This window comes from Eleutherodactylus coqui, chromosome 2 (assembly GCF_035609145.1).
Source record: "Eleutherodactylus coqui strain aEleCoq1 chromosome 2, aEleCoq1.hap1, whole genome shotgun sequence".
Classification (NCBI taxonomy): domain Eukaryota; kingdom Metazoa; phylum Chordata; class Amphibia; order Anura; family Eleutherodactylidae; genus Eleutherodactylus; species Eleutherodactylus coqui.
In genome coordinates this window covers 296,897,012-296,923,053 of record NC_089838.1, presented here as the reverse complement: position 1 = coordinate 296,923,053, position 26,042 = coordinate 296,897,012, and the positions used below count along the sequence as shown (strand labels likewise).

Here is a 26,042-nt window from a genome sequence, read left to right as displayed (position 1 = left end):
AGGTCTGACACAGATGGAAGCCTTCACGGATATCAGATTAGAAGGATGTAACTCGGCAGCGGTGTCCAGCGACTCACCGTCAGTAAGTGGAAACATTATTCACATGCAGATGCTGAAAACCCGTCCGGATCATACCCAACGAGGTAGAGCAGTGATACCCTGTACGAGAAGGACTAGGTGGATGGAGAGGGGTTCCATTCACTGACTGCAAATAGAGTTCTTGAGAATTATGAAGAATTGGAACGCAAAGTAGAATTACAAACTTTCCGAACTTTTCCTTCTACTATAACGGAAGGGATTGTCCCATCTGGATCCCCCATTTTCCTAAACAAGGACCAGCATCAATTAATCAATGTGGGTCCAGCAGTTGAGACCCTCACATCAAGTGATAGAACTGGGAAACATGCCAAACATGCCAGAGTTCCATCCCATCCATTGGGCATATGGACCGGGGTTGTCTCGATGGGATAACTTGACAACCCCCAAGTAGGGTCTGCGTCTATAATATACTCGTTACATTAAATATGGTATACAGTACAAGATGGACATGAGAATGGGAGGGCACTTTAATTAGAGACCTGACCCTTTTACGATTGGAGCTTCCATGGATATTAGACCAGTGATCCCGGAGGGCAGCATAAAATCACGTGACAAGTCTTCCGTGGATCAGTTTCAGTGCGAATCAATCCGCATTAGTTCGGGAAATCCAGCGATCTGAGTGACTTCCCGCGAAGTCTGGTCGTCGGTGCCAACTAGTCACTGCCAACCGCGTGGGTTTTTTTCTACCTCAGAGTATTCCGAGAATGGCATGGTCGAGGAAAAATACCCAGTTAAATAGGGTCCTTAGACATAAACAACTAGGCAACAAAAGGGGTCAGAGGAGGATGTCGGGAATCGTTCTAACGAACAGAACCAGCAGAGACGGAGCTGAATATAACACTGGGGCTCCTACTAACATGTCCAAATATTACGACTAGAGATGAGCGAGCATACTCGCTAAGGGCAATCGCTCAAGCGAGCATTGCCCTTAGCGAGTACCTGCCCACTCGGAAGAAAAGATTCGGCTGCCGGCGGCGGGCGGAGAGCGGAGGGGAAGAGCGAGGAGGAACGGAGGGGAGATCCCTCTCTCCCTCCTGCTTACTGCCACAACTCACCTCTCACCCGCAACGGCAGCCGAACCTTTTCTTCCGAGCGGGGAGATACTCGCTAAGGGCAATGCTTATTCGAGCGATTGTCCTTAGCGAGTATGCTCGCTCATCTCTAATTACGGCTTGTCGTTTCTTAGCACAGATGGGCTATAACAGAAGACGACCAGTTCTGGCGCAATTAAGAGAAAACGGAAAGGCGAGACTCCAGCGGGCAAAAGAGCACAAAAACTAGAGCAGTGGAAAAACATCCTCTGGTCAGGTGAATCCAGATTTCTGTTGCACCGTGCGAATGGGAAGGTCTGAATTTGGCGCAAGCAGCATGAGCCCTTCCTCTCAGGTTGGAGGGGGTGCAGTAATGGTGTGGGGGAAGGTTTTCTTGGCGCACCCCGCTCCTCTGATACTTGTGGGTGGACGCCATGACATACTGTGGTGGTTGCGAGGTCCAACATGCTACAAGACAGAGGGTCTCTAGTAATCTTTCGGTATGACGGTCCCGTATTGTCCCACCAGGACCGGAGCCCATTCCTGGCAGCAGTGATCACTTCCTTTGGTGCCCCCCCTCCCCCCCCCGCACATGTCTGTATTACATGGATGACGTGGGAACGAGGGTCCGGGATCCCACCACTTCCTGCACTGTAGGAGGATGAATAGTTCCCTGCTGTTAATTATGTAGCAGGTTATGTAAACACCAGCCGCATGTGGCGAAAATCCATCTAATCCTCTTTACTCAAGTCTGACCCAGTCCTTGTTCTGTGAGTGCAGGACCGGCCGGCCGGGAGGAATCTGCAATAATGCATACTGAATAAAGCTACCCGTTTCCCCAAAAATAAGACGGGGTCTTATAGTAATTTGTGCTCCAACAGATTTTACTTTTTCACATGTATAGCTGCCTGGACACTATTCACATTGCCTTTTTTTATTAACTGTAACTAGGGCTTAATTTTGGAGCAGGGCTTATAGTTCAAGCATCCTCAAACTCCTGAAAAATCATTCTGCGTCCTCAAAAATCCAGAAAATTTTTGCTAGGGCTTATTTTCAGGGAAACGGGGTAGTACATCATGTTATGTGGGCACTGTATGGTAGTATTTACAGTATATGATATGTGGGCGCTGTATGGTATTTACAGTATATGATGATGTGGGCGCTGTATGGTATTTACAGTATATGATGTGTGGGCGCTGTATGGTATTTACAATATATGATGTGTGGGCGCTGTATGGTATTTACAGTATATGATGTGTGGGCGCTGTATGGTATTTACAGTATGTTGTCTGGGCGCTGTATAGTATTTACAGTATAAATTATGTGGGTGCTGTAGGATAGTATTATTGAAACTATATATTATGTCGGCGCTGTATGGTAGTATTTACAGTACATTATGTTATGTGGGCGCTGTATGAAAGTATTATTTACAGTATATATGTGGGCGCTGTACGGTATTATTACTTATAGTAGAGAATGTTATATCAGTGCTGTATGAAAGTATTATTGACACTATGTTATGTGGGCACTGTATGACAGTATTATTTACAGCACATGTTATGTCAGCGCTGTATGAAAGCATTACTTACAGTACATATTGTGGGTGCTTTATGATAGTATTTACAGTACATGATATTATGTGGGCGCTGTATGATAGCATTATTTACAGTACATATTGTGGGTTCTGTATGGTAGTATTTCCAGTACATGATGTTACGTCGGTGCTGTATGGTATTACTGACACTATATGTTATGTGGGCGCTGTATGATAGTATTATTTACAGTACATATTGTGGGTGCTGTATGGTAGTATTTACAGTACATGATGTTACGTGGGTGCTGTATGGTATTATTGACACTATGTGTTATGTGGGTGCTGTATGATAGTATTATTTACAGTACATATTGTGGGTGCTGTATGATAGTATTTACAGTACATGTTATGTCAGCTGTATGAAAGTATTATTGACAGTACATGATGTTATGTGGGCGCTGTATGATAGTATTTACAGTACATGATGTTATGTGGACGCTGTATGATAGTATTTACAGTACATGATGTTACGTGGGTGCTGTATGAAAGTATTATTTACAGTATATATGTGGGCACTGTATGGTATTATTACATACAGTAGAGAATGTTATATCAGTGCTGTATGGTATTATTGACACTATATGTTATGTGGGCGCTGTATGATAGTATTATTTACAGTACATATTGTGGGTGCTGTATGGTAGTATTTACAGTACATGATGTTACGTGGGTGCTGTATGAAAGTATTATTTACAGTATATATGTGGGCGCTGTATGGTATTATTACATACAGTAGAGAATGTTATATCAGTGCTGTATGGTATTATTGACACTATATGTTATGTGGGCGCTGTATGATAGTATTATTTACAGTATATATTGTGGGTGCTGTATGATAGTATTTACAGTACATGATGTTATGTGGGTGCTGTATGATAGTATTTACAGTACATGATGTTATGTGGGTGCTGTATGATAGTATTATTTACAGTATATATTGTGGGTGCTGTATGATAGTATTTACAGTACATGATGTTATATGGGCGCTGTATGATAGTATTATTTACAGTATATATTGTGGGTGCTGTATGATAGTATTTACAGTACATGATGTTATATGGGCGCTGTATGATAGTATTATTTACAGTATATATTGTGGGTGCTGTATGATAGTATTTACAGTACATGATGTTATGTGGGCGCTGTATGATAGTATTTACAGTACATGATGTTATGTGGGCGCTGTATGATAGTATTATTTACAGTATATATTGTGGGTGCTGTATGATAGTATTTACAGTACATGATGTTATATGTGTGCTGTATGATAGTATTATTTACAGTATATATTGTGGGTGCTGTATGATAGTATTTACAGTACATGATGTTACGTGGGTGCTGTATGATAGTATTTACAGTACATGATGTTATGTCGGCGCTGTATGATAGTATTTACAGTACATGATGTTACGTGGGTGCTGTATGAAAGTATTATTTACAGTATATATGTGGGCGCTGTATGGTATTATTACATACAGTAGAGAATGTTATATCAGTGCTGTATGGTATTATTACATACAGTAGAGAATGTTATATCAGTGCTGTATGGTATTATTGACACTATATGTTATGTGGGCGCTGTATGATAGTATTATTTACAGTATATATTGTGGGTGCTGTATGATAGTATTTACAGTACATGATGTTATGTAGGTGCTGTATGATAGTATTTACAGTACATGATGTTATGTGGGTGCTGTATGATAGTATTATTTACAGTATATATTGTGGGTGCTGTATGATAGTATTTACAGTACATGATGTTATGTAGGTGCTGTATGATAGTATTTACAGTACATGATGTTATGTGGGTGCTGTATGAAAGTATTATTTACAGTATATATGTGGGCGCTGTATGGTATTATTACATACAGTAGAGAATGTTATATCAGTGCTGTATGGTATTATTGACACTATATGTTATGTGGGCGCTGTATGATAGTATTATTTACAATATATTGTGGGTGCTGTATGATAGTATTTACAGTACATGATGTTATGTGGGTGCTGTATGATAGTATTTACAGTACATGATGTTATGTGGGCGCTGTATGATAGTATTATTTACAGTATATATTGTGGGTGCTGTATGATAGTATTTACAGTACATGATGTTATATGTGTGCTGTATGATAGTATTATTTACAGTATATATTGTGGGTGCTGTATGATAGTATTTACAGTACATGATGTTACGTGGGCGCTGTATGATAGTATTTACAGTACATGATGTTATGTCGGCGCTGTATGATAGTATTTACAGTACATGATGTTACGTGGGTGCTGTATGAAAGTATTATTTACAGTATATATGTGGGCGCTGTATGGTATTATTACATACAGTAGAGAATGTTATATCAGTGCTGTATGGTATTATTGACACTATATGTTATGTGGGCGCTGTATGATAGTATTATTTACAGTATATATTGTGGGTGCTGTATGATAGTATTTACAGTACATGATGTTATGTGGGTGCTGTATGATAGTATTTACAGTACATGATGTTATGTGGGCGCTGTATGATAGTATTATTTACAGTATATATTGTGGGTGCTGTATGATAGTATTTACAGTACATGATGTTATATGGGCGCTGTATGATAGTATTATTTACAGTATATATTGTGGGTGCTGTATGATAGTATTTACAGTACATGATGTTACGTGGGTGCTGTATGATAGTATTTACAGTACATGATGTTATGTGGGCGCTGTATGATAGTATTATTTACAGTATATATTGTGGGTGCTGTATGATAGTATTTACAGTACATGATGTTATATGGGCGCTGTATGATAGTATTATTTACAGTATATATTGTGGGTGCTGTATGATAGTATTTACAGTACATGATGTTATGTGGGCGCTGTATGATAGTATTATTTACAGTATATATTGTGGGTGCTGTATGATAGTATTTACAGTACATGATGTTACGTGGGTGCTATATGATAGTATTTACAGTACATGATGTTATGTGGGCGCTGTATGATAGTATTATTTACAGTATATATTGTGGGTGCTGTATGATAGTATTTACAGTACATGATGTTATATGGGCGCTGTATGATAGTATTATTTACAGTATATATTGTGGGTGCTGTATGATAGTATTTACAGTACATGATGTTATGTGGGTGCTGTATGAAAGTATTATTTACAGTATATATGTGGGCGCTGTATGGTATTATTACATACAGTAGAGAATGTTATATCAGTGCTGTATGGTATTATTGACAATATATGTTATGTGGGCGCTGTATGATAGTATTATTTACAGTATATATTGTGGGTGCTGTATGATAGTATTTACAGTACATGATGTTACGTAGGTGCTGTATGGTATTATTGACACTATATGTTATGTAGGCGTTGTATGGTAGTATTATCTGTATACTGTATGGTGGTATTATTACTACTGGATGGTAGTATTGTGTACCGTAGGTGTTATACAGAAGTATTATTTGGCATAGTATGGTTGTATTTGTGTAAATAGTGCATATGGATCGGAGTTAGGTTAAGTTCACACTAGTGTCTAGCCTTCCTTCAGGGCTTCCGTCCCGTGGTTTCGTTTTTGGAGCAGAGAAATGGCAGTAAAACTGAGACTCCGTTAGATTTCCATTTCTTGGACGGACAGACAGCGCTGCAGATGGCATTATTTTCCCATAAAAAAAAACCCAAAAACATAAACCTTACAAAACAGAAGCAGCGGGTGAAGAAAATGGGAACCGGATTGCTTCCTTTTTTTTTTTTAACCCACTAAACTCAATGAGGAAAAAAACTCAGTCTTACTTCCATTTCACCGCTCCAAAAACGGAAAAGAGATGTAAGCCGCAAACTGAGGCTAAAGGGCAGTTTGAACACATATATATATATATATATATATAAAATTTTAATTATCAGAACATCTATTTATAAATGGCGCACAGGCAGCCCTATTTTACTTCCTGCCGGGAGTCCCGGAGTATAAACTGAAGCTGGGCTCCAATGCATTGTGTGTCTCAGGGCCCGCCTGCTCTACCATATACCATTTACAATGCACATCTTTTAAACAGCAGAGGGGCCTTTGCTACCAGAGCATGGCGGCGTTTACTACCTCTGCATCCCCTACAGCAACATCACTGATACTTCCATTTAAAGGAGTTGTCCACTTATAAAGCACTAAGGGCCTGTCAGCAAGATAGACCATTAATAGATCGATGCGGTCTGCCACCCAGGACCCCCACTGATCAGCTGTTGGCTGGTTGGTATGCTTATACAATAAGCTGATTTCTGCAGGAAGCAGACAGCTCTGTTCCCACTGCAGTGGCCAGATTTGGTATTGCAGGCAAAGTTCCCATTCACTTCAATGCGATCTTGGCCTGCAACACCACACTCGGCCACTGCAGTGGGAACGAAGCTGTCTGCTTCCTGCAGAAATCAGTGCACAAACACTAATGTTCAGACGGCTGCCAGATGCTTATGCGCCCAACAGTTGTCTCATGTAGAGATACCTTTATGTTTTTGCCATATTTGCCAACTTTTAAGAATCATTTTCAGGGAGATATGAGATGCGGCAGCGTGGAAATATTTTCCTATGTTCGGCCATTGCTGAGTGCCAGAATACCTCTAATGAATACCTTCAGAACAAATAATGGAGGGGAGGGTTTAGTAAGATGTCCCATAATGCATTCTGCACACGCCTCTTAATACATCGGGCACATCTTGTGCCGTCTATGCACTTAAAAAGATATTAATGCCAGCTATGAGTTTTTTTTAGTGTAATTTATCAGGCCAGGGAAGCCCCACCCCCTCAAAATAAGCCACATCCCCCTTTTTTTCTTCAAAAAAGGCATTTGATGGTTAAACTTTAAAAAGTTGCAATTATGTTTGTGCAAACCTTAAAGGGGTTGTCCCGCGGCAGCAAGTGGGTCTATACACTTCTGTATGGCCATAATAATGCACTTTGTAATGTACATTGTGCATTAATTATGAGCCATACAGAAGTTATAAAAAGTTTTTTACTTACCTGCTCCGTTGCTGGCGTCCTCGTTGCCATGGTGCCGACTAATTTTCGCCCTCCGATGGCCAAATTAGCCGCGCTTGCGCAGTCCGGGTCTTCTGCTCTCTTCAATGGAGCCGCTCGTGCAGAATGCCGGCTCCGTGTAGCTCCGCCCCGTCACGTGCCGATTCCAGCCAATCAGGAGGCTGGAATCGGCAATGGACCGCACAGAAGAGCTGCGGTCCACGGAGGGAGCAGACCCCGGCGGCCATCTTCAGCAGGTAAGTATGAAGACGCCGGACCGCCGGGATTCAGGTAAGCACTCTCCGTTTGTTTTTTTTAACCCCTGCATCGGGGTTGTCTCGCGCCGAACGGGGGGGGGGTTAAAAAAAAAAAAAACGTTTCGGCGCGGGACAACCCCTTTAACATTTACAGCATTGTTACACCACTTTTAGGATAATTAATATCCCTCCTAACCTGTTACCCTGAAAATAAGACATAGCATGATTTTCCAGAATTTTTGAGGATGCAAAATGATTTTTCAGGCTTTTTGAGGATGCTTGAAATATAAGCCCTACTCCAAAATTCAGCCCTTCTAACAGTTAAAGTTAAAGTCAATTTAAATAGTGTCCAGGCAACTATACATGTAAAAAAGTTAAACCTTTTTGAACAAAAATTAATATAAGACACTGTCTTATTTTCGGGGAAACATGGTAGTTCTTTCACAGGTCTGCATCCACCACTAGGCGCCAGTTATGGAAGCAACATAAATACTTATGCAGCAAACACACCATCTCCTAGTCTGCTAAAAGAAATTGGGTTGAAGGGCGCTGTATGATGACCATATGACATGGCATTCTCCATATCTACCATATCTGGATACGAGCGGACTGGCAGCACATAACACATCTCTCCACCCAACCACAGGAAGTAAAATGTGCGAGTCATTTCCCAACAATCCAAGTATTTTTAGTAAATGATTAAATATGGATAACTTACTTAGTACGAAGTCAAACAGCTCGATCAATACTCTAAGAAATGCTATGAAGGAGCAGCTCAGCTAATTCTTCATAGACGACATTACTGGGCTTCAAAAAGTTGGGTGACAACCAACAAAGTCACCTTCCTACTGTCCTAGGAGTTGTCACCTGCGGATCACCAAGATATACAGGGACAGGGGACGGACCACAAGCATCCCATCTTGGAATCTGGGAAAGGGAGAGGACTAGTCTATGGGAACCGCAATGGCAGCCGCGTTGGTCGTTACCCATCATCCACTCAACAGCGCCAAAGAAGAAAAAAAAAGTAAAACAACTATAAAATTCAAAAAAAATTAAAATTATTCTAAATTATTAAAAAAAGAAAAAAAAAACATTTTTCCCCCAGTTCTTGCATCTAAAAATAAAAAAATCATTTTTTTTTGTTTTTTTTACGTAGGCCAAGAATCTGCAATCCTAATTATAATCAAACCATAAGCCGATTCGTGGAGCTGGAACAGTTGATCAGTGAGCATTTTCTTCCCTGCTGAAAGTGGATGATCAGTTGACGACGGGTCATAAAGCCGTCCTGCCGAGTGATTAACCTGTATATGGCACAACTACAGCTCCTGAGTCAGCTGTATACAGATACGTGTCATCAGCACCGCTCCGCAACATGATGTTGGACAGTATTTCTGCTGTATTTGCTCTCTTCTGTCACTTTTTTAACCCCTTAAGGACACGGACTATTTTGGATGCATATAAATATAGAGCAAAACTTGTATAAATTTTTTTTTTACAAAAACAGTAGGTGGACAAAAAAATTTTTAGGTCTCTGTAGGGGACTTGAACCATAAAAGCTAGGAGGATGCAATACAGGCCATAGAAGGCCCGGACATCAATGTATGGCAACCCAGCGTGCTGCCTCTGTGAACCTTTTACATGCCACTATGTACATTGATCGCGGCGTGTAAAGGATTAACAGCGGGGATCGGTGTTCTCATCTATCCCTGCTGTTACAGCGGGAGTTCGGCAATCAGGTACAGCCAGCTCCCACTGCGGGATGGCATGGGCTCACTTCTGATCCCCCATCATCCACAGGGTGTAAGTTTACATCCTGTCGTGTTAGCTACCACCATCCAGGACGTAAACTTGGGGTTAAAATTCTACACAGATGTTTATAGTCACATCTATTGCCTGATAAGCAGGGCAACAACCAAAACGAGCGCCATCAGAGCTCACCATTACCCAGGCGAGTGCGATGTCAGGCTGTGGAACTCGGCCCGATATCGCACTCGCCAACATGCGATGTCCCCATGGATGAGAGGCATTTTTGTCCTCTTAGGGCTTCTTTCAGGGGACCCAGCAGGTGACAGTCTGATGGGGCCAGATCAGGGCTATGCTGGGGAGGGGCTTCAACACTTCACTACAAAGTTTTTCCTGATAACATCCCAATACTGGACCTTGGGAATCCCAGATAATTTCCCAGCAGATGGCTGACTTTTGAACTTATTTTAATGGCTATATTAAAGAGGAGGGAGGGGAGAACAGATGGAGCAGAGGAAGGTTCTAGTCCAGAAAAATTGGGGCACGAGTCCCTCAACACAGACACTTGTCTCTAAACCGCCTGGTAGTCAGGGAATAGGAATAACTATGGGAGTTGCCGGACCCTGCTGAAAGGTTCCCAAAAAAGCTCATTCACTGTGTAATTGCATGAGCAAAATAAGGCTTACGCCTGCGGATTTCAGCCGCTCCAGCAGGATTGTGTAGGCAAATACACTGCGTCTACAAGCGCGAAAAAGAACGCACAGAATCGCATTGCTTTTGTGCATAAATACGCAACAAATATGCAGGTTTTCAATGGGCTTCTATGGTACGTAAGACTCACCAACGTAAGCCATGCCATGGGTTTTTTCATGCGACTGCGCGTAGTGTGTAAAAATACCCTCATGTGAACGACCCCATTAAAATCAGTAGGAACCATTCACTGCGCATTACGTGCAAAAAATGGGGCACAGAATACGGTGTGTAAATACGCTCGTGTGATGGGACCTCAGGGACCTGCTAATTTCCTTCTATGACAGAATCACCAATTGGGTTGATCAGGGAGATGGGGTGGATATAGTATATCTTGACTTTAGTAAAGCATTTGACAAAGTATCTCACACCATACTTATTGGAAAAATGACCAAATACGGGAATGACAAGGGAACTGTTAGGTGGATTCACAACTGGCTGAGTGATCGTACTCAAAGAGTGGTCATAAATGGCTGCACATACAAGTGCAAGAATGTATCAAGTGGGGACCACACGGCTCTGTGCTAGGCCCAGTGTTGTTCAACATTTTTATAAGTGATCTGGAGGAGGAAATTGATGGTAAACTGATCAAATTTGCCAACGACACAAAGCATGGAGGGATAGCTAACACTAGGGAAAAGAGAGGATTCAAAAAGATCTAGAAAAGCTTGAACAGTGGGCAGCGACTAACAGAATGGTATTTAACAAGGAGAAATGCAAAGTCCTACATCTGGGCAAGAAAAATGAAAAAAGCACATACAGAATGGGAGGAATTGGGCTAAGCAGCAGCACATGTGAAAAAGACTTGGGTATACTAATAGATCATAGACTGAACATGAGTCAACAATGTGATGCAGCAGCCAAAAAGGGAAAAACACAATTCTGGGATGTGTTAAGAGAAGCATAGAGGCTAGATCATGTGAGGTCATTATCCTCCTCCATGTTCAGACCTCATCTGGAATACTGTGTCCAGTTCTGGGCACCCCACATTGAAAAAGCATCGACAAACTGGAGCAAGTTCAGAAAAGAGTTACCAAGATGGTGAGCGGTCTGCAAATCATGTCCTATGAGGAACGGTTAAAGGATCTGGGAATGTTTAGCTTGCAAAAAAGAAGGCTGAGAGGAGACCAAATAGCGGTCTACAAATATCTGAAGGGCTGTGACAGTGCAGAGGGATCAGCCCTATTCTCATCTGCACAAGGAAAGACCAGAAGCAATGGGATGTAACTGAAAGGAGAGACAGATTAGATATTAGACAGTGAGGGGGATCAATGAGTGGAACAGGTTACCACGGGAGGTGGCGAGTTCTCCTTCAATGGAAGTCTTCAAACAAAGGCTGGACAGACATCTGTCTGGGATGATTTAGTCATCCTGCACTGAGCAGGGGGTTGGACCCGATGACCCTGGAGATCCCTTCCAACTCTACCATTCTATGACCTTTCACACAAGACGGAATATTGCACAATGGCGATGCGGAATACGTCCCCCTGCGAAATATTTTGCACCAAAACCCAAACTGCTAACATGCGGGTTGTGATGCAGAAGTGAAAATAGTTGATTTCTGCATCAAAATCTGCAATTGGTAGTGTGGATTTTGGTGCGGAATATTCTGTCCTGCGCGAAAGGCCCCTAGAGGTGCGTTCACACGGCGCAATTCACCGTGAAATTATCCTGCGGCAAACTCCGCCTGAAAAAAAGTGTAAAAATCCGCTTTTTTGGGTTAAGCAGCATGTGCTCTATGACACCCATACGCCCTACCAGACATGATGTATCTCGGTAGGCCGCCACTAACGGTACATTCAGCTCTGCTGCATCTCCGTATACCGTTATCTAGAAGAGGAACCAGATAACAACCACAAACAGAATGGAAATCACGAGCGCCAAACTTATCTTCTGCCGCTGAGAGAACGTTATCAGCAGCGAACAAGAAGAACATAAAGCAATCCTCAAGCCATCCCAACGGATGGGACCAATGTGCTGTTAGTAATGTGCGCAACATGGCGGCCGCTAATGACCGTCCTCTCTGGATCACATCGGTAACAGACCTGCTTCTTGACACCGTATCTTACCAGCGATGTCAGAATATTAGAGAGTAACGGGACGCAATGCTCTGCAGATCCGGCATTAACCCCCAGACCATACGGCGCAGCACACTGCACTGTGTAGTCCGAGAACACGTCATCCAAAACGCCAGAGCACAGATGGACCTCATCATAGTCCAAGGAGTCGGTCCGGCAGCTCGGTCTAAGGACAGAGCGGATCAACTGCGCGGGCGCAAGTATGAGTGTGCGCTAAACAAGGTACAGCATGTACCTCTGACACTACAACTCTCAGCAGGGCCTCCATTCTGGGAGTTGTAGTTCCACAGGTTACAGAAGGCTTGTTACGTCCTCCGACAAGCGACACCGGCCGCACTGCCCTACAGCCGGCTCTTCACCCATTCATCACCCCTTTCAATTTTCGTCAAGCCCCCATTCGCTTGCAATTGCCGCCATTAATTTCACACTCGCGCTGTGCATTTGCACCATGGGCGTTGTGTTTTTGTGCACACCTGTGCGTGTTTTACGCTATTTTTTGTACGTGTAAGTTGTGCACATTTGCGCGCGCAAACAACACCCCACCATGCTTTGATTGATTGCAATGGGTAATTAAGTTAATTTGTTCGATACGTGCGGTTATCGCGCATGCTGCAGATTTTTGGCGCAAACGAAATGCGCTTATGTGACCAAACCCACTGAAATCAATGGGTTTTATTCACTGCGGGTTACACGCGAAAACTGCATGAGTTATATGCCGCGTACTTCCGCTCGTGTGAATGAGCCCCATAGTCAGTAGGGTCCATCCGTTTCCATGGTAGGACGGATCCAGCATTGGTCTCCATGGCGGGACGCCGCTGGTTAAAGGGCTATTCCAGGCTTTTACTATGGCTGATCTACTCCCAGGATACGTCACCAGTAGTTGAGTGCTGGGGGTCCGCCCCTCGGGAATCCCACCGATCAGCTGATCCTCCATATCAGTGGTCAGAGCTGGATGGCTTACATTGTAATCAGCAATGCCTCCTATTACATCCCGGTGCCGACCACCAATGCGGACGTCTGGCCTTGCTGCATGACAGTGGCCAGAGGATCAGGCGGCGATCCCGAGCGGCGGACCCCCAGCAATCAACTACTGGTGAAGCATCCTGAGAGCAGGTCACCAATAGTAAATGACTGGACCACTCCTATAAGAACTCTGCTCTCAGTAAGGGCATCTACACCGGCACTTGTACGTATATCTCACATGTGCGAGAAACGTACGTGTAAACCGCACGCCTCTACGATTTTACGTCTTACGCGTGGCAGACGATCTGATAGGTTTGGATCGGTTTTTGATATTTTTCACTGTAAACTTATTGTGTTAAGAAAGTTTTAAAGTTCTACATTTTTTCCCCCCCAAAAAAACGGAAGTCTGGCGGAATAGAAGCGAATGGAAGCCTTTCCGTTTTTTTGAAACCCACTGAAATCAATGGAGGAAAAAGAAAAAACCAAATCTGTTTTTTCAGTTTTTTTCCTCCAAAATTAGAGCAGAGACGGAAACCGCACACTGCCCCAACGCCGGTGTGAGCGCAGCCTAAAACACAGCGAAGCGTTCGCACGGTCAGACTTCATTTAAGCTCCCATAACCCATGGGACCGTTAAAGGTTCCGCTGAGGAGAACAATCCCATTCACTGACAGCAAGCAGAGGTCTTGTAAGGGGCGACGAGTTGCTATACAAAGTACATTAGAAAGTGGCAGAACTTTATAGATAGAAGGAGGTCTTACCGAGGACCACGGAGCAGGTGATGAGCAGGACGACCCCCGGGGACGCGGCAGCGGCAGCCATGGCATGGAGATGGGGACAGATCTAGTTGCTGCCTCCTCCAGATCACTGATGCATAGTGCAGAAGCTTCTCCTCCAGAGCTGCAATCACTACATCCAGCTATTCCCCAAAGTTCCCCCCAGTCACTTCCTCCCTTGCTGGACAACCCCTCCTCCCTAGGAGGGTTCAGCAAGAGGATGATGAGGGTGATGATCCAGCCTCTGCCTCACTTTTCTCCTACAGAAGTGCAAACACACTGCACTCACCCCAGCTGATCACTCCCTGACCTCAACAATCTCAGTGCGCATGCGCATCCCGGGTCTTTTTTTTTTTTTCCCCCCTTTATCCATCCGCTTTATCCATAGCAACATCAGCGCCATCTGGTGTTCAGACTAGAAACTGCAATTCACTTAGTTTTTGTATTTGTTCCGTATAGCGGCGTCAGCGCTATGTATTTTCGATCAACTGTCCTAGCATAGGCATATAGTAGTAGAAAGGAAGGTTGACAAATGACACTACCGTTGAAATAAATGACACAACCATTGTGTATAGGGAAAGAATGGTCCTGAAGGGTAAACGATAGAGTTTGGAGAATGTCTGCTTGATTTTCTAGTCTGTCGCCATTTTCTAGTAGACCGTTATGAACTGTTCACAATGGAGAAAACTATTCCAAAATGGCGCCTCTAGAGGAGACCATAACGCGATGACGTCAGACGTGACAAAGTGTCGTGCGGTCAATGTCGGTTTTGTGCTTTGGGATTGGTCGCTGGGAGTACTGGCGGAAGAAGCTGCTTAGAAGGGTGTGAGGTCGGAGGAAGATGGGGTGGCTGCGGCCGCCGCTGACTTACCTGCTGCTGGGAGGACAGGGGCTGCTGCTCACCTTCTCCCTCATCGCCACCCAGAACAACACCAGCCCCGCCTCCTCCCCCGCGCCGAGCAGCACCGCCCCCCCTGTCCACAGAGACCCCCAGGGACCCTTCGTGTTGTGCGAGTACTTGTGAGTAGCCGCAAAGCTCCTGCACACTGCTCCCAGCCCGGCTCTAGGGGGCGCGGTGGAGCAGGATGCTAGGAGTGCCCCATGCTCTGCGCCCTAAGAGAAGGGTGGGGGGCTGGAGGGGCCGGTACTAGAATGGGGGAGCCGCAGTACATAAAGGGTTAACAGCCCCAATCCCTGCTGCATGTGACCCATGGGCCATCAGCTGCTCCCCTCACAGCTGAGGGTTTGCTGCAGTGTGAACCGCACTGTTACATTGTAGCACATCAGGGCTTTAGATGTATTTCTGCTCCTGCTGGATGTCGCTCCCATTGGGACGCAGTTGTAGGATATTTCCATTCACTGACAGCAAACAGAGGTTTAAAGAATAAGGAATTCATCTAAAGGTGAATCAGAAAATTGTAGAACTGTATGGTACAAACATAGTGAGCCCTTCTGCACGACTACTGGGCGGGGGACTGCAGGGAGGGAGAGGGGGTCTGCTGTGACCGCTGGGCGGGCGACTGCAGGGAGGGAGAGGGGGACTGCTGGGCGGGCGACGGCAGGGAGGGAGAGGGGGACTGCTGGGCGGGCGACGGCAGGGAGGGAGAGGGGGACTGCTGGGCGGGCGACGGCAGGGAGGGAGAGGGGGACTGCTGGGCGGGCGACGGCAGGGAGGGAGAGGGGGACTGCTGGGCGGGCGACGGCAGGGAGGGAGAGGGGGACTGCTGGGCGGGCGACGGCAGGGAGGGAGAGGGGGACTGCTGGGCGGGCGACGGCAGGGAGGGAGAGGGGGTCTGCTGTGACCGCTGGGCGGGCGACTGCAGGGAGGGAGAGGGGGTCTGCTGTGACCGCTGGGCGGGCGACTGCAGGGAGGGAGAGGGGGTCTGCTGTGACCGCTGGGCGGGCGACTGCAGGGAGGGAGAGGGGGGTCTGCTGTGACTGCTGGGCGGGCGACAGCAGGGAGGGAGAGGGGGACTGCTGGGCGGGCGACAGCAGGGAGGGAGAGGGGGTCTGCTGTGACTGCTGGGCGGGCGACAGCAGGGAGGGAGAGGGGGTCTGCTGGACGGGCGACGGCAGGGAGGGAGAGGGGGTCTGCTGTGACCGCTGGGCGGGCGACTGCAGGGAGGGAGAGGGGGGCTGCTGTGACTGCTGGGCGGGCGACAGCAGGGAGGGAGAGGGGGACTGCTGGGCGGGCGACAGCAGGGAGGGAGAGGGGGACCGCTGGGAGGGCGACGGCAAGGAGGGGGACTGCTGTGACCGCTGGGCGGGCGACGGCAAGGAGGGGGTCTGCTGTGACCGCTGGGCGGGCGACGGCAGGGAGGGGGTCTGCTGTGACCGCTGGGCGGGCGACGGCAGGGAGGGGGTCTGCTGTGACCGCTGGGCGGGCGACGGCAGGGAGGGGGTCTGCTGTGACCGCTGGGCGGGCGACGGCAGGGAGGGGGTCTGCTGTGACCGCTGGGCGGGCGACGGCAGGGAGGGGGGTCTGCTGTGACTATCCGTCAAGTGGTGAGGGGGTGAGCTTATATAGATGTGGTGGGGGAGGGGTGCTATGACTATTTTGGGGGGACCGGTGACATGTTCAGCCGCTTTCCCACCACCCTCTGATATACGACAGTTATCGTCCACTCTTCCTAGCCATCACTTGTTGTTCCCCGGCAGCACGTTGTTGGTGTCTCCTCCCCCCTAGACTCGGCCTAGAGGGGGTCCTCCTGCATAATCATCACCTCCTTCTGTCTGTTCCTTAGGCCGGAGGAGTTTCTAGACTGTGACGACCCCGTGGACCACGCCGGGAACACCACCAGCCTGCAGGACCTCACCTACGGCTGCATCAAGGTATCTGTCAGCACTCACCCGTTCATCTAGTCCTGGGAAGGTCCTGTACGAACTCATGAAATGTCTGTTATTGTACACGGTGGGGGGCTGTGATGGGCACATGATCCCCGAGTCGCGTAGTGGAAGAAACACTTTCACTTTTTAGTACACTTATTGAGCGCTATGTACCGGGGAAAGGAGAAGGCAGAAGGGGTTAAAATCTGCTTTTCCCTTCTCCTCCTGGTCCTATGCTGTGTTCGACAGCCGAGAACCTAACCTACTTATGCTTGATTGCAAGAGCAGAGTTTCTAATCCCGTGCCGTATTTCTGCTGTTGGCCGGGATTAAAGCCCAGGACCAAGTGCCGTATATTTACCGCGCCTGGTCCATAAGGGGTTAAAGCGACCCTCCTGTCCTGGACAAACAAAGATGGCCGTACCGCTGCTTTGACTACCTGATGTATATTGTACATTAGTATGAGAGCCTACACGCTGCTTTAATTGGCATCAGGGCTGACCAGTCAGAGCAGCATGTAGAGCTTTAGACCAGTGTTCCCCAACTCTAGTCCTTGGCGCCCCCTACAGGACATGTTTTCAGGATCTCCTATAGTAAGACCACCTGTGGCAATGTCTGACAATGATTACATCACCTGTGCAATACTAAGGAAATCCTGAAAACATGACCTGTTGGGGTCCCTGAGGACTGGAGTTGGGGAACACTGGCCTCGACTACTGATGTATACTAATATACAGTGTGCATCAGGTAGTCGGAGAAGCGGTGCGGCCGTCTTTATGCACCAGGACCGGAGTGTCGCTTTAAGAAATCCTTTTTTTTTTTTTTTTTTAATTAAGTCTTTTTATTGAACTTCATCTCCATTTTCTGTTCTTTTCCACCATCAGAACACAAAACCTCCCCTTACATAACACCCCAAGAGTCACCCTAGCCCAGTACGGCTCTGCCCCCCGCACAGATTGTCCTTTCGGATTCCGTTGCTGTTGCTGCAGTCCTCAGTCACTGCTCATGCGTAAGGAGGAAAAAATGAAAACGAAAAAAACCAAAGTGGCGGGAAGGGGTTAAACACATCCCTCCTCTTAGTGTTCCTACAATGATCCCGCCAGTTGATAGATGAGCTCTACCCGTGTCACATGTCCATTACTGCATTGTGAGATAGAATTGTGTAGCGATCAGTAATTCTGCCTTCCTGTCTTTCCCAGTTTGGCGGTCAGGCATACGCGGATGTCAACCACACAAATGTATTGTGCCGATCATTGCCGGGCATCGAGTGCGCCGGTCCTCAGACGTTCCAACGAGGGGACAAGCCTTGCATCAAGTACGTGACGTCTCATCATTGTGCCGCTGTTAATCCTCCTAGAAACGTATCAATTTAAAGAGGTTGTCCGGTTGTAAACGATTGATGGTCTATCCTCAGGACAGGTCATCAATAGTAGATTAGTGGGGGTCCTCTGCTCAGGGGACCCACCAATCATTACAATGGGAGCTCAGCCTGCAATACCAAGCCTGGCCACTGCAGTAAGAACTGAGCTGTTTGCTTCCTGCAGAGATAAGCACGCACTTGCTGGCTTTGGCCAACAGCTGATCAGCATGGGTCCTGGGTGATGTACTATTCATGATCTGTCCTCAGGACAGGTCATCAATAGTAGATTAGTGGGGGTCTTCTGCTCAGGACCCCCACTAATCAGCTATTTGCCAGGCCATTCATTACAATGGGAGCTCAGCCTGCAATACCAGGCCTGGCCACTGCAGTAAGAACTGAGCTGTTTGCTTCCTGCAGAGATAAGCACGCACTTGCTGGCTTTGGCGAACAGCTGATCGCATAGGTCCTGGTTTACTGAACCCGCTGATCTACTATTCATGATCTGTCCTCAGGATAGGCCATCAATAGTTTAGAACAGTACAATCCCTTTTAATAGTCAGCTGGACGTTGCAGTTTTTCCTGTTAGTGAGGTGTGTCCATCAGCACTGATTGGGCAGTGTCGGGCTGAGTAGGGGCGTACCCTATTGACATAGAGAATGGTAACGCCCAGTTGTCAGTTTATATATACAATTCCTGGAAGAATAACAGATAAGTAGCACCAGACAGGATTCAAAGAAAGTTGCTCCAGAATTGTGTTTTTATCAGGAAAGCATATAGGTTGTCGTTAAAACCAGAAGGATGCAGCCGGCTTTGTTACTTAATGACCAAGCAATTCTTTTTTTTTTTTTTTTTTTTTTCCCCCATCTGTGCGATTTAAAAGCCAATTTTTTTTGTTATGTTTCCATCGACCTAGCCATGTGACTGTTTGTTTTTTCCTTTTCTACTTCTATGACACACCGCTGGGATTTAGGCCTCATGTCCACAGAAAAGTTTGATTTGCGGAACCAGTGCGGGAAATCCTCAAATGAAGCCGCCCACAGAGCAGCATGAGTGTCTGCAAATTAATTTCGGCATGCAGATTTGTTTTGCAGACCTTTTGGTGCAGAAAACAAATTGCAGCACGCCCCATTGTTGTGCGGGTCCCACACTGACCGCTTCCATTTAAGTCATTGGAAGCTGTCCGGTTCGCAGCTCACACTGCGGATTTGCCGTGGATCCTGTGGGAAAGCAGGAGGTTTTAAAAAAACAAAAACTGTAGTGCACATGTCCAACGGTAAGCTGTGAGGACGAAGTGCAGAACAGCGAACCCAGAAGTGGGGAGATCCAGCGTGGACGCCGTTCCCAGGTAAATACAAGTAAGCATGAGTCATTGGCTGCAGTTAGGGCTGAATTCCGTGTGGGATTTCCCGCATGGAATCCGATCTGCCCGGGAACATGAAACCTCACTCTATTGGTTCTATAGGGACAGGAAACCCAAAGAGGTTTAATAGCCCCTCCCCACCCCTCAGTGTTTTTCTTATCCCTACGGGGCACAGATGACATTGCGCTCGACTATCCGTGACTGGCAGCGGGGTAGAGTGATTAAGCTGTGGCAGCGGCAGATAGCTGGGGACACTCGCAGTGCCTCTCTTCCCCTTTAGCTAATCCTATCTTTCCTGAACACAGGGCTGACCGCTTCCTCCTGCTCCTCTGGTAGAGCGGGAGAGGTGTTATCAGGCTGCTTCGGTCCTCCAGCAGCTCCCAGCCGTCCTGTTTCAGGAATCTCTGTGATCTGGCACTGGGGTATGGTGGGCGCTGTGTTGCCCAGAGAGACAGTCAGAGTGCAAAGCAGGGGAAGTGCACTGACACTTCTGGTCACAAATCTCCAAAATGGCGACGACCATGATATGCTGGTGCTGTAAGGTGGGATAAAGGAAAGGAAGATAGGATCTAGGGAAATATCACCATCCAATTCAGAAGGCTGCCTGCTGTCGGGTCTGATGAGTTCCTAGAAGAGGGGGAATTGAGATCCTCCGACATGGAGGAATTATTGCAGGCGGTGAGAACCACGATGGATGTAGAAGAGGTTGTGAGTCGAGAACAGTTGAAGATGAAATGTCCAGTGGCCTACAATCGAAGAAAAAATTAGTATTTCCAATGCACAAAAATATTAGTTCCTTTATTCAGGAGGAATGGGCGCTCCTGGGATAAAAGGCCGTTTATCCCGTCAAAGATGAAGGAAAGATTTGCATCTGATGACGAGGAAACCAAACCGTGGATGGAGATTCCAAAAATTGACATCCAGGTAGCGGAAGTAGATTGCAAATCTGCAAATACAACCTTGGCATTTGAGGAGGTCACAACTCGAAGACCTGAAGGACAGAAAGGCTGAAAGCTTATTAAGGAAATCCTGGGAGACCTCAAGCTCCCTCCTTGAAGTGAATGTAGCGAGATCCATGTTCCATCGGCTCAGTCAGTAAGTAGTCCATGTGAAGGCTGGCACACCGAGAGAAGATGGTGTAAAATAGATACCTCTGTTACAGAAAGCAACGGGGTTTTTGGCTGATGCTTGTGCTGAGTCAGTTAGAATTGGGGCAAGATCAGCGGGTTTACCCAACACGGCCAGACGCTGCTAATGGCTGAAGATGGGGTCTGGGAATGCAGTCCCCAAAACCAAACTGTGCTCCATTCCCTTCCAAGGCTGAAATGTATTTAGTCCCACACTGGAGAAAGTGGGTAATAAGAAAAAATCGTTACCAGACCGAAGGTTGTGAAAATAGAAAAATGTACTTTTTGTCCAATTATGAATCATCTGCAAGGATATAAAGGTAAAGGAAAGTCGGGAAAATGGAGCCTAAAGGGAAAACCAAGAATATCTTCAATCAAGCCAAGTCCCACCACTGGGACTTAAACAGTTAAAAGGGGCCACAGAGCATGCTGCAGTGGCATACTCACTTTACTTTGATACTTGACACAGTGTCCCTTCCACCGTGTGGCTGTATCTGGTATTGCAGCTCAGTCCAATGTTTATGGACAGTGAAGGGGCTGCAGATATCCGCCCAGTGATGGGTCATCAGCGTTATATCCCCTAATCCCCCTGTATTCACTGTACAAGTTGTGCAACTTCTATTATATGTAGTTTTTCAGTTGTTCAGGGTAAATCGCTGCTTCTTATCTGGGAGTGGAAACGTTCTTGTTTGCGTTTAGCGGCTGGAATCTGGTCCTGCCATCTGCTGCGTTCAGACGTAACGATTATCATTCAAACGAGCGAAAGGGAATAATTATTCAGTTTAAATGCGAGCCAACGGCAAACTATTATCGTTCACTTTTCGTTCGTCGTTCAGCCTCAGCTAGCGCATAATAATAGCTCAATCACTTCGTTTAAACGCTCCCTGCTTAGTGCTTCACATAGAATGATCAATTCTCAACGATGATCTGCCTGTCTAAACAGACTGAACGAGCTCTAATGAGTTAACGGTGACGTCACTTGCTCGTTTAACGAGAATCTGCTTGTCTGAAAGGGGCATTAGTCCTGTTGTCACAGCTCAGGGTTTGTTACAATGTATCGGTGGCATCTCTCTATTGTCCTGGACTCCAGGCTGATGTTTTTTGACTACACGATACATTAGTACAAGCCCTCAGATGTGTGAGCCGGACCGGATCCACTCCAGTTAGACCCTGGAATTCTCTGATTGGCTGTATATTTCTGTCCACAGGGGGGCAGTATTACATTATTTATTGATAGCAGAGTAAAATATAGCCTTTCTGGTCAGGACTGCTGAATGAGATCACTGCCCATCCTATAGACGTGCTTCACACTCCGACTATGGCAATCCATTTTAGTGTTTGTGTAGCAGCAGATTTCTCTTCGTTTCTGCTAACTACATTTTGACAACCATCACTTTTTTTTGTTTTCTGATGCTGAAGCAGATTTTGCAGGGTAAGTCGTCTTTTTTTATTTCCCTTTTACCCCATCCGTTGGGCGTCAGGACAGCTGTCAGTCACTGTTGTCCGCCGGTTGACGTTGTTTGATATCGATCAGTGCTAAGCAAGAATCGCTCCCTTTTTCTAAAAAGAGTTTTTGCAGCAACTGAGATGGGCGTTCCCTCTACTATAAAAATATTAGGCCGGCGACCTGTATAAATAAACTCTGACCTGCCACCTTTTATATGGCCAGGGCATTCCTCAGTGACTGTGTAAAAGCACAGGAGTGACTATCGTTGGGTTGACTGCGCCCAACAATCATCCTGTGTCCAAAGGCCCTAAGTTTATACCCAGCGCTCTGTGGGTTCAGTCCCGCTGCTTACATTTGCTGCAGCAGTGACGTTCCACATACACACACAGCTGCTGCAGCCTGTCACCAGCCTCGTCTGCAGCTGTGATCCATAGAAACACAAGACCGCTGCAGCCAATGTAAGCACAGATCAGTGGATAGGGCAGGAGACGCAGGGGATCGAAGCAGTGACTGTGACTTAGTTCGCCTACTCTCTGTAATTATTATTTTTTTTCTACAACTCAAAATCCCTTTAAAGGAAACCTATAGATCCCCATAAACTGTTATGGGGTGCAAAAATCATGGAACGGGGAGTCCTGGTAGTGCTGTTTTGTACTCACTGGGCACCCCGTTCCTGGGCCGTTCCACTCTCGTAGTCCATGCATGCTCACAGTGTGACTCTTTTCAGTCGGCTCTGTGTGCACTCTACCCCATTCATCTCCATGGTAAAGCGCGTTCTTCCTGAACTCCCCGTTCTATTACCTTGACACCCATAATGTAGTCTGAGTCTCGAAGGTCATGACAGGTTCCCTTTTAAAGGGGTTGTCCCGCGCCGAAACGTTTTTTTTTTATTCAATAGGCCCCCCGTTCGGCGTGAGACAAACCCGATGCATGTTAAAAAAAAAAAAGTTTAGTACTTACCCGAATCCCCACGCTGCGGCGACTTCTTCCTTACCTTAGTCTTCTCCCATGGTGCACCGTGGGCTCTGTGCGGTCCATTGCCGATTCCAGCCTCCTGATTGGCTGGAATCGGCACGCGTGACGGGGCGGAGCTACGAGGACCAGCTCTCCAGCACGAGCGGCCCCATTCACCAGGGAGAAGACCGGACTGTGCAAGCGCGTCTAATCGGGCGATTAGACGCTGAAATTAGACGGCACCATGGAGACGAGGACGCCAGCAACGGAGCAGGTAAGTGAATAACTTCTGTATGGCTCATAATTAATGCACGATGTACATTACAAAGTGCATTAATATGGCCATACAGAAGTGTATACCCCCACTTGCTTTCACGGGACAACCCCTTTAACCCTAACCAATCCAATTTGTATCCTGGTTTTCCTAGGGGGCTTTCTTTTTTTCTGCCATTATACAACGGCGCTATCTGCTGGCTGAAGTCAGTACTGCATGAGGTGACACGTTGGATAGGCTCCGACCGCAGAGAGGCTGGCAATATACAGTAAGAGAACCCCGACGGACGTCTTTCAGCACCGTAGCTGTACAGCCTTAAATCATAATGTCTTCAGAGGTCAGACAGTGGATTGGAAAGGGTTAAGCCTGTAAATGAGCATCACTTCTTGACCCTTTCATGTTTCAGTGGAGCCCGGAGAAGCAATGCTTACTTTAAGCTTTGGTGTTCGATTTTAGTTTCTTTATGCCACTTTTAGTCATGTAATAGTCTTAGTAAAATCGTAGGTTATCCCGGCCTCCATGTTTCTCTGTGCGGGAACAACCTGCTAAAATCAACTCAGCAAAATTCTAACATGATTGTATTTTTGGCAGTTCTTATAGGATTTTCTCCCCCCACCTCCCCAAATAGGGATGGAAAAAGTAATATAGCAATTAAATCTAATGAATAAATAGGGCTCCTTTAGGTCATGTTGAACTCTTAAAGAAATTTCTGATGTAGAAAACCAATTTGCAAATGCATAATTTTGGAAATCTGAGTCAAAATGGTTATCTGGCTTAAAATTTGGTAAAACATAAAGAACCAGTACTCGCCTGATCTCTGCCACGGTGATGCAGCGTTGAATCTGCTGCGGTTTTTTGTTTACTGCACTTCAACCAATCGGGGGCTTTAGCAGTCACTTGCCCATACTATTGGGATCACCGCCCGGCAATGTTAGCCATGATGGCAGACGTACAGCACATGACTGCTGTAGCATTCACCATCACTACTGCCCATACGTAAACAGACCAGTAGGGAACTGCCGGAGCAGAGAACAGGAGTACACCTGTTCTTTCTATGTTTTATCACAATTACGTTTTTTTAATTTTTCTAATAGCAGATAGCCCCTTTTATGGGGGTGTTGTCTTTCTTCTAGTCACATGTTGGCCAGAGTGGCTACAAAGGAACTTTCTCGCACTAAAGGTTCTGGCACATTCAGCCATTACACTGAGCACATTGGTTTCAGTGAGAACTGTGTAATACTTCATCTTACCTGCGGGGGCACTGCAGGGAATTGAAACACTTGCTGCTACTTCCAGTGCAGATATAGCTGATGACTGGGTGATACAAAGCCGACAGATCATGTTCATTGCCAGTTACCTAAACTTAATATTGATGTTAATTGATCTATCCACATTTTGTATTGAAATGAGTCCTCCTGGGAAGCTTTAAGTGTCTAATTAATATAATTTTGTCTTTTAACAGATACACGGGTCATTATTTCATTACCACCTTGCTCTACTCCTTCTTCCTGGGCTGCTTTGGGGTTGATCGCTTCTGCCTAGGACACACCGGCACTGCTGTGGGTAAACTTCTCACTTTAGGAGGTCTAGGCATCTGGTGGTTTGTAGATCTCATTCTGCTCATCACCGGAGGGTTGATGCCAAGTGACAACAGCAACTGGTGCACAATCTACTGACCGCACCTTCAGGGCTCCTATAAGAAGGACTTTATGGCGCTGTGGCCATAGACTGGAGCATGGTATCTAACGAAGATCCTCCCACATGGTGTATGGGACTCACAGCACCTCGGATGCACTCTTAGGCGTCACTATTTATTTCACGTATTGACTATACGAAGGAAGAAATGAATCCTCTGAAGTTACTAAGAACATATTGAACCATTGCCACATTTTGGTCTCACCTGTAAGATAAAAAGCTGTAAATATGGTATAAATGCTGATGCCTTGTATATGTAATAAAATAAGGAACTGTACCCTTGTAGCCTGCGGCTGCTGTATATGGTTGGAAGATAACGGGTCCTGAACAGATCTATGCACAACCCGTACTCCTTTACAGACTTATGGCGTATCTATATGATATCCCAGTCATATCTGATGGCTGCAGCATCCTGGTGAAGAATGACTGAAGAAGTAGCAGCCGATGTCCACAAGTGTCTGCATTCACTTCTGTGTGCATCAGAAGCAAGCATGAACTCTGTTTTGGAGCTCCCAGAGGTAGGACTTACACCTATCAGACATTTATAGCATATCTTATATGATATGCCACAAATGTCTAAGGTGGGCATACCCCTTTTATAGAGGACCTGTTATGCGCTTGTGTCATAGGGGCCGCGGCTGCATAGCTTTGCAGCTATGGCCCTGCTGACTTCTACAATGTCTGTCTTTTGTTTATATTCG

General features: G+C 46.1%; 2 protein-coding genes across 2 annotated transcripts in view; one reads left to right on the top strand and one right to left on the bottom strand.

Moving 5' to 3' along the window:
* ADAM9 (ADAM metallopeptidase domain 9) overlaps positions 1-14,599 on the bottom strand; it is a 123,489-nt gene extending 108,890 nt beyond the window's left edge. The window contains exon 1 of the mRNA XM_066593380.1: positions 14,285-14,599. Within this exon, the coding sequence (XP_066449477.1) occupies positions 14,285-14,345 (61 nt within the window). The 5' untranslated portion in view covers positions 14,346-14,599. The remainder of the gene's footprint in view (positions 1-14,284) is intronic.
* Positions 14,600-15,108: 509 nt separating this feature from the next.
* On the top strand, positions 15,109-25,618 carry TM2D2 (TM2 domain containing 2). The gene is made up of 4 exons (XM_066593379.1): positions 15,109-15,319; positions 17,044-17,131; positions 18,324-18,439; positions 25,109-25,618. Exons 1-4 carry the CDS (start codon positions 15,141-15,143, stop codon positions 25,320-25,322), a joined length of 597 nt encoding a protein of 198 aa, XP_066449476.1. The 5' UTR covers positions 15,109-15,140; the 3' UTR covers positions 25,323-25,618.
* The last annotated feature ends 424 nt before the right edge of the window (positions 25,619-26,042 follow it).

Coding starts and splice junctions, on each gene's coding strand:
- TM2D2 (XM_066593379.1), top strand. CDS start 15,141: ATGGGGTGGCTGCGGCCGCCGCTGACTTACCTGCTGCTGGGAGGACAG. Junction 17,132..18,323: donor TCACCTACGGCTGCATCAAG/GTATCTGTCAGC, acceptor TGTCTTTCCCAG/TTTGGCGGTCAGGCATACGC. Junction 18,440..25,108: donor GGGGACAAGCCTTGCATCAA/GTACGTGACGTC, acceptor GTCTTTTAACAG/ATACACGGGTCATTATTTCA.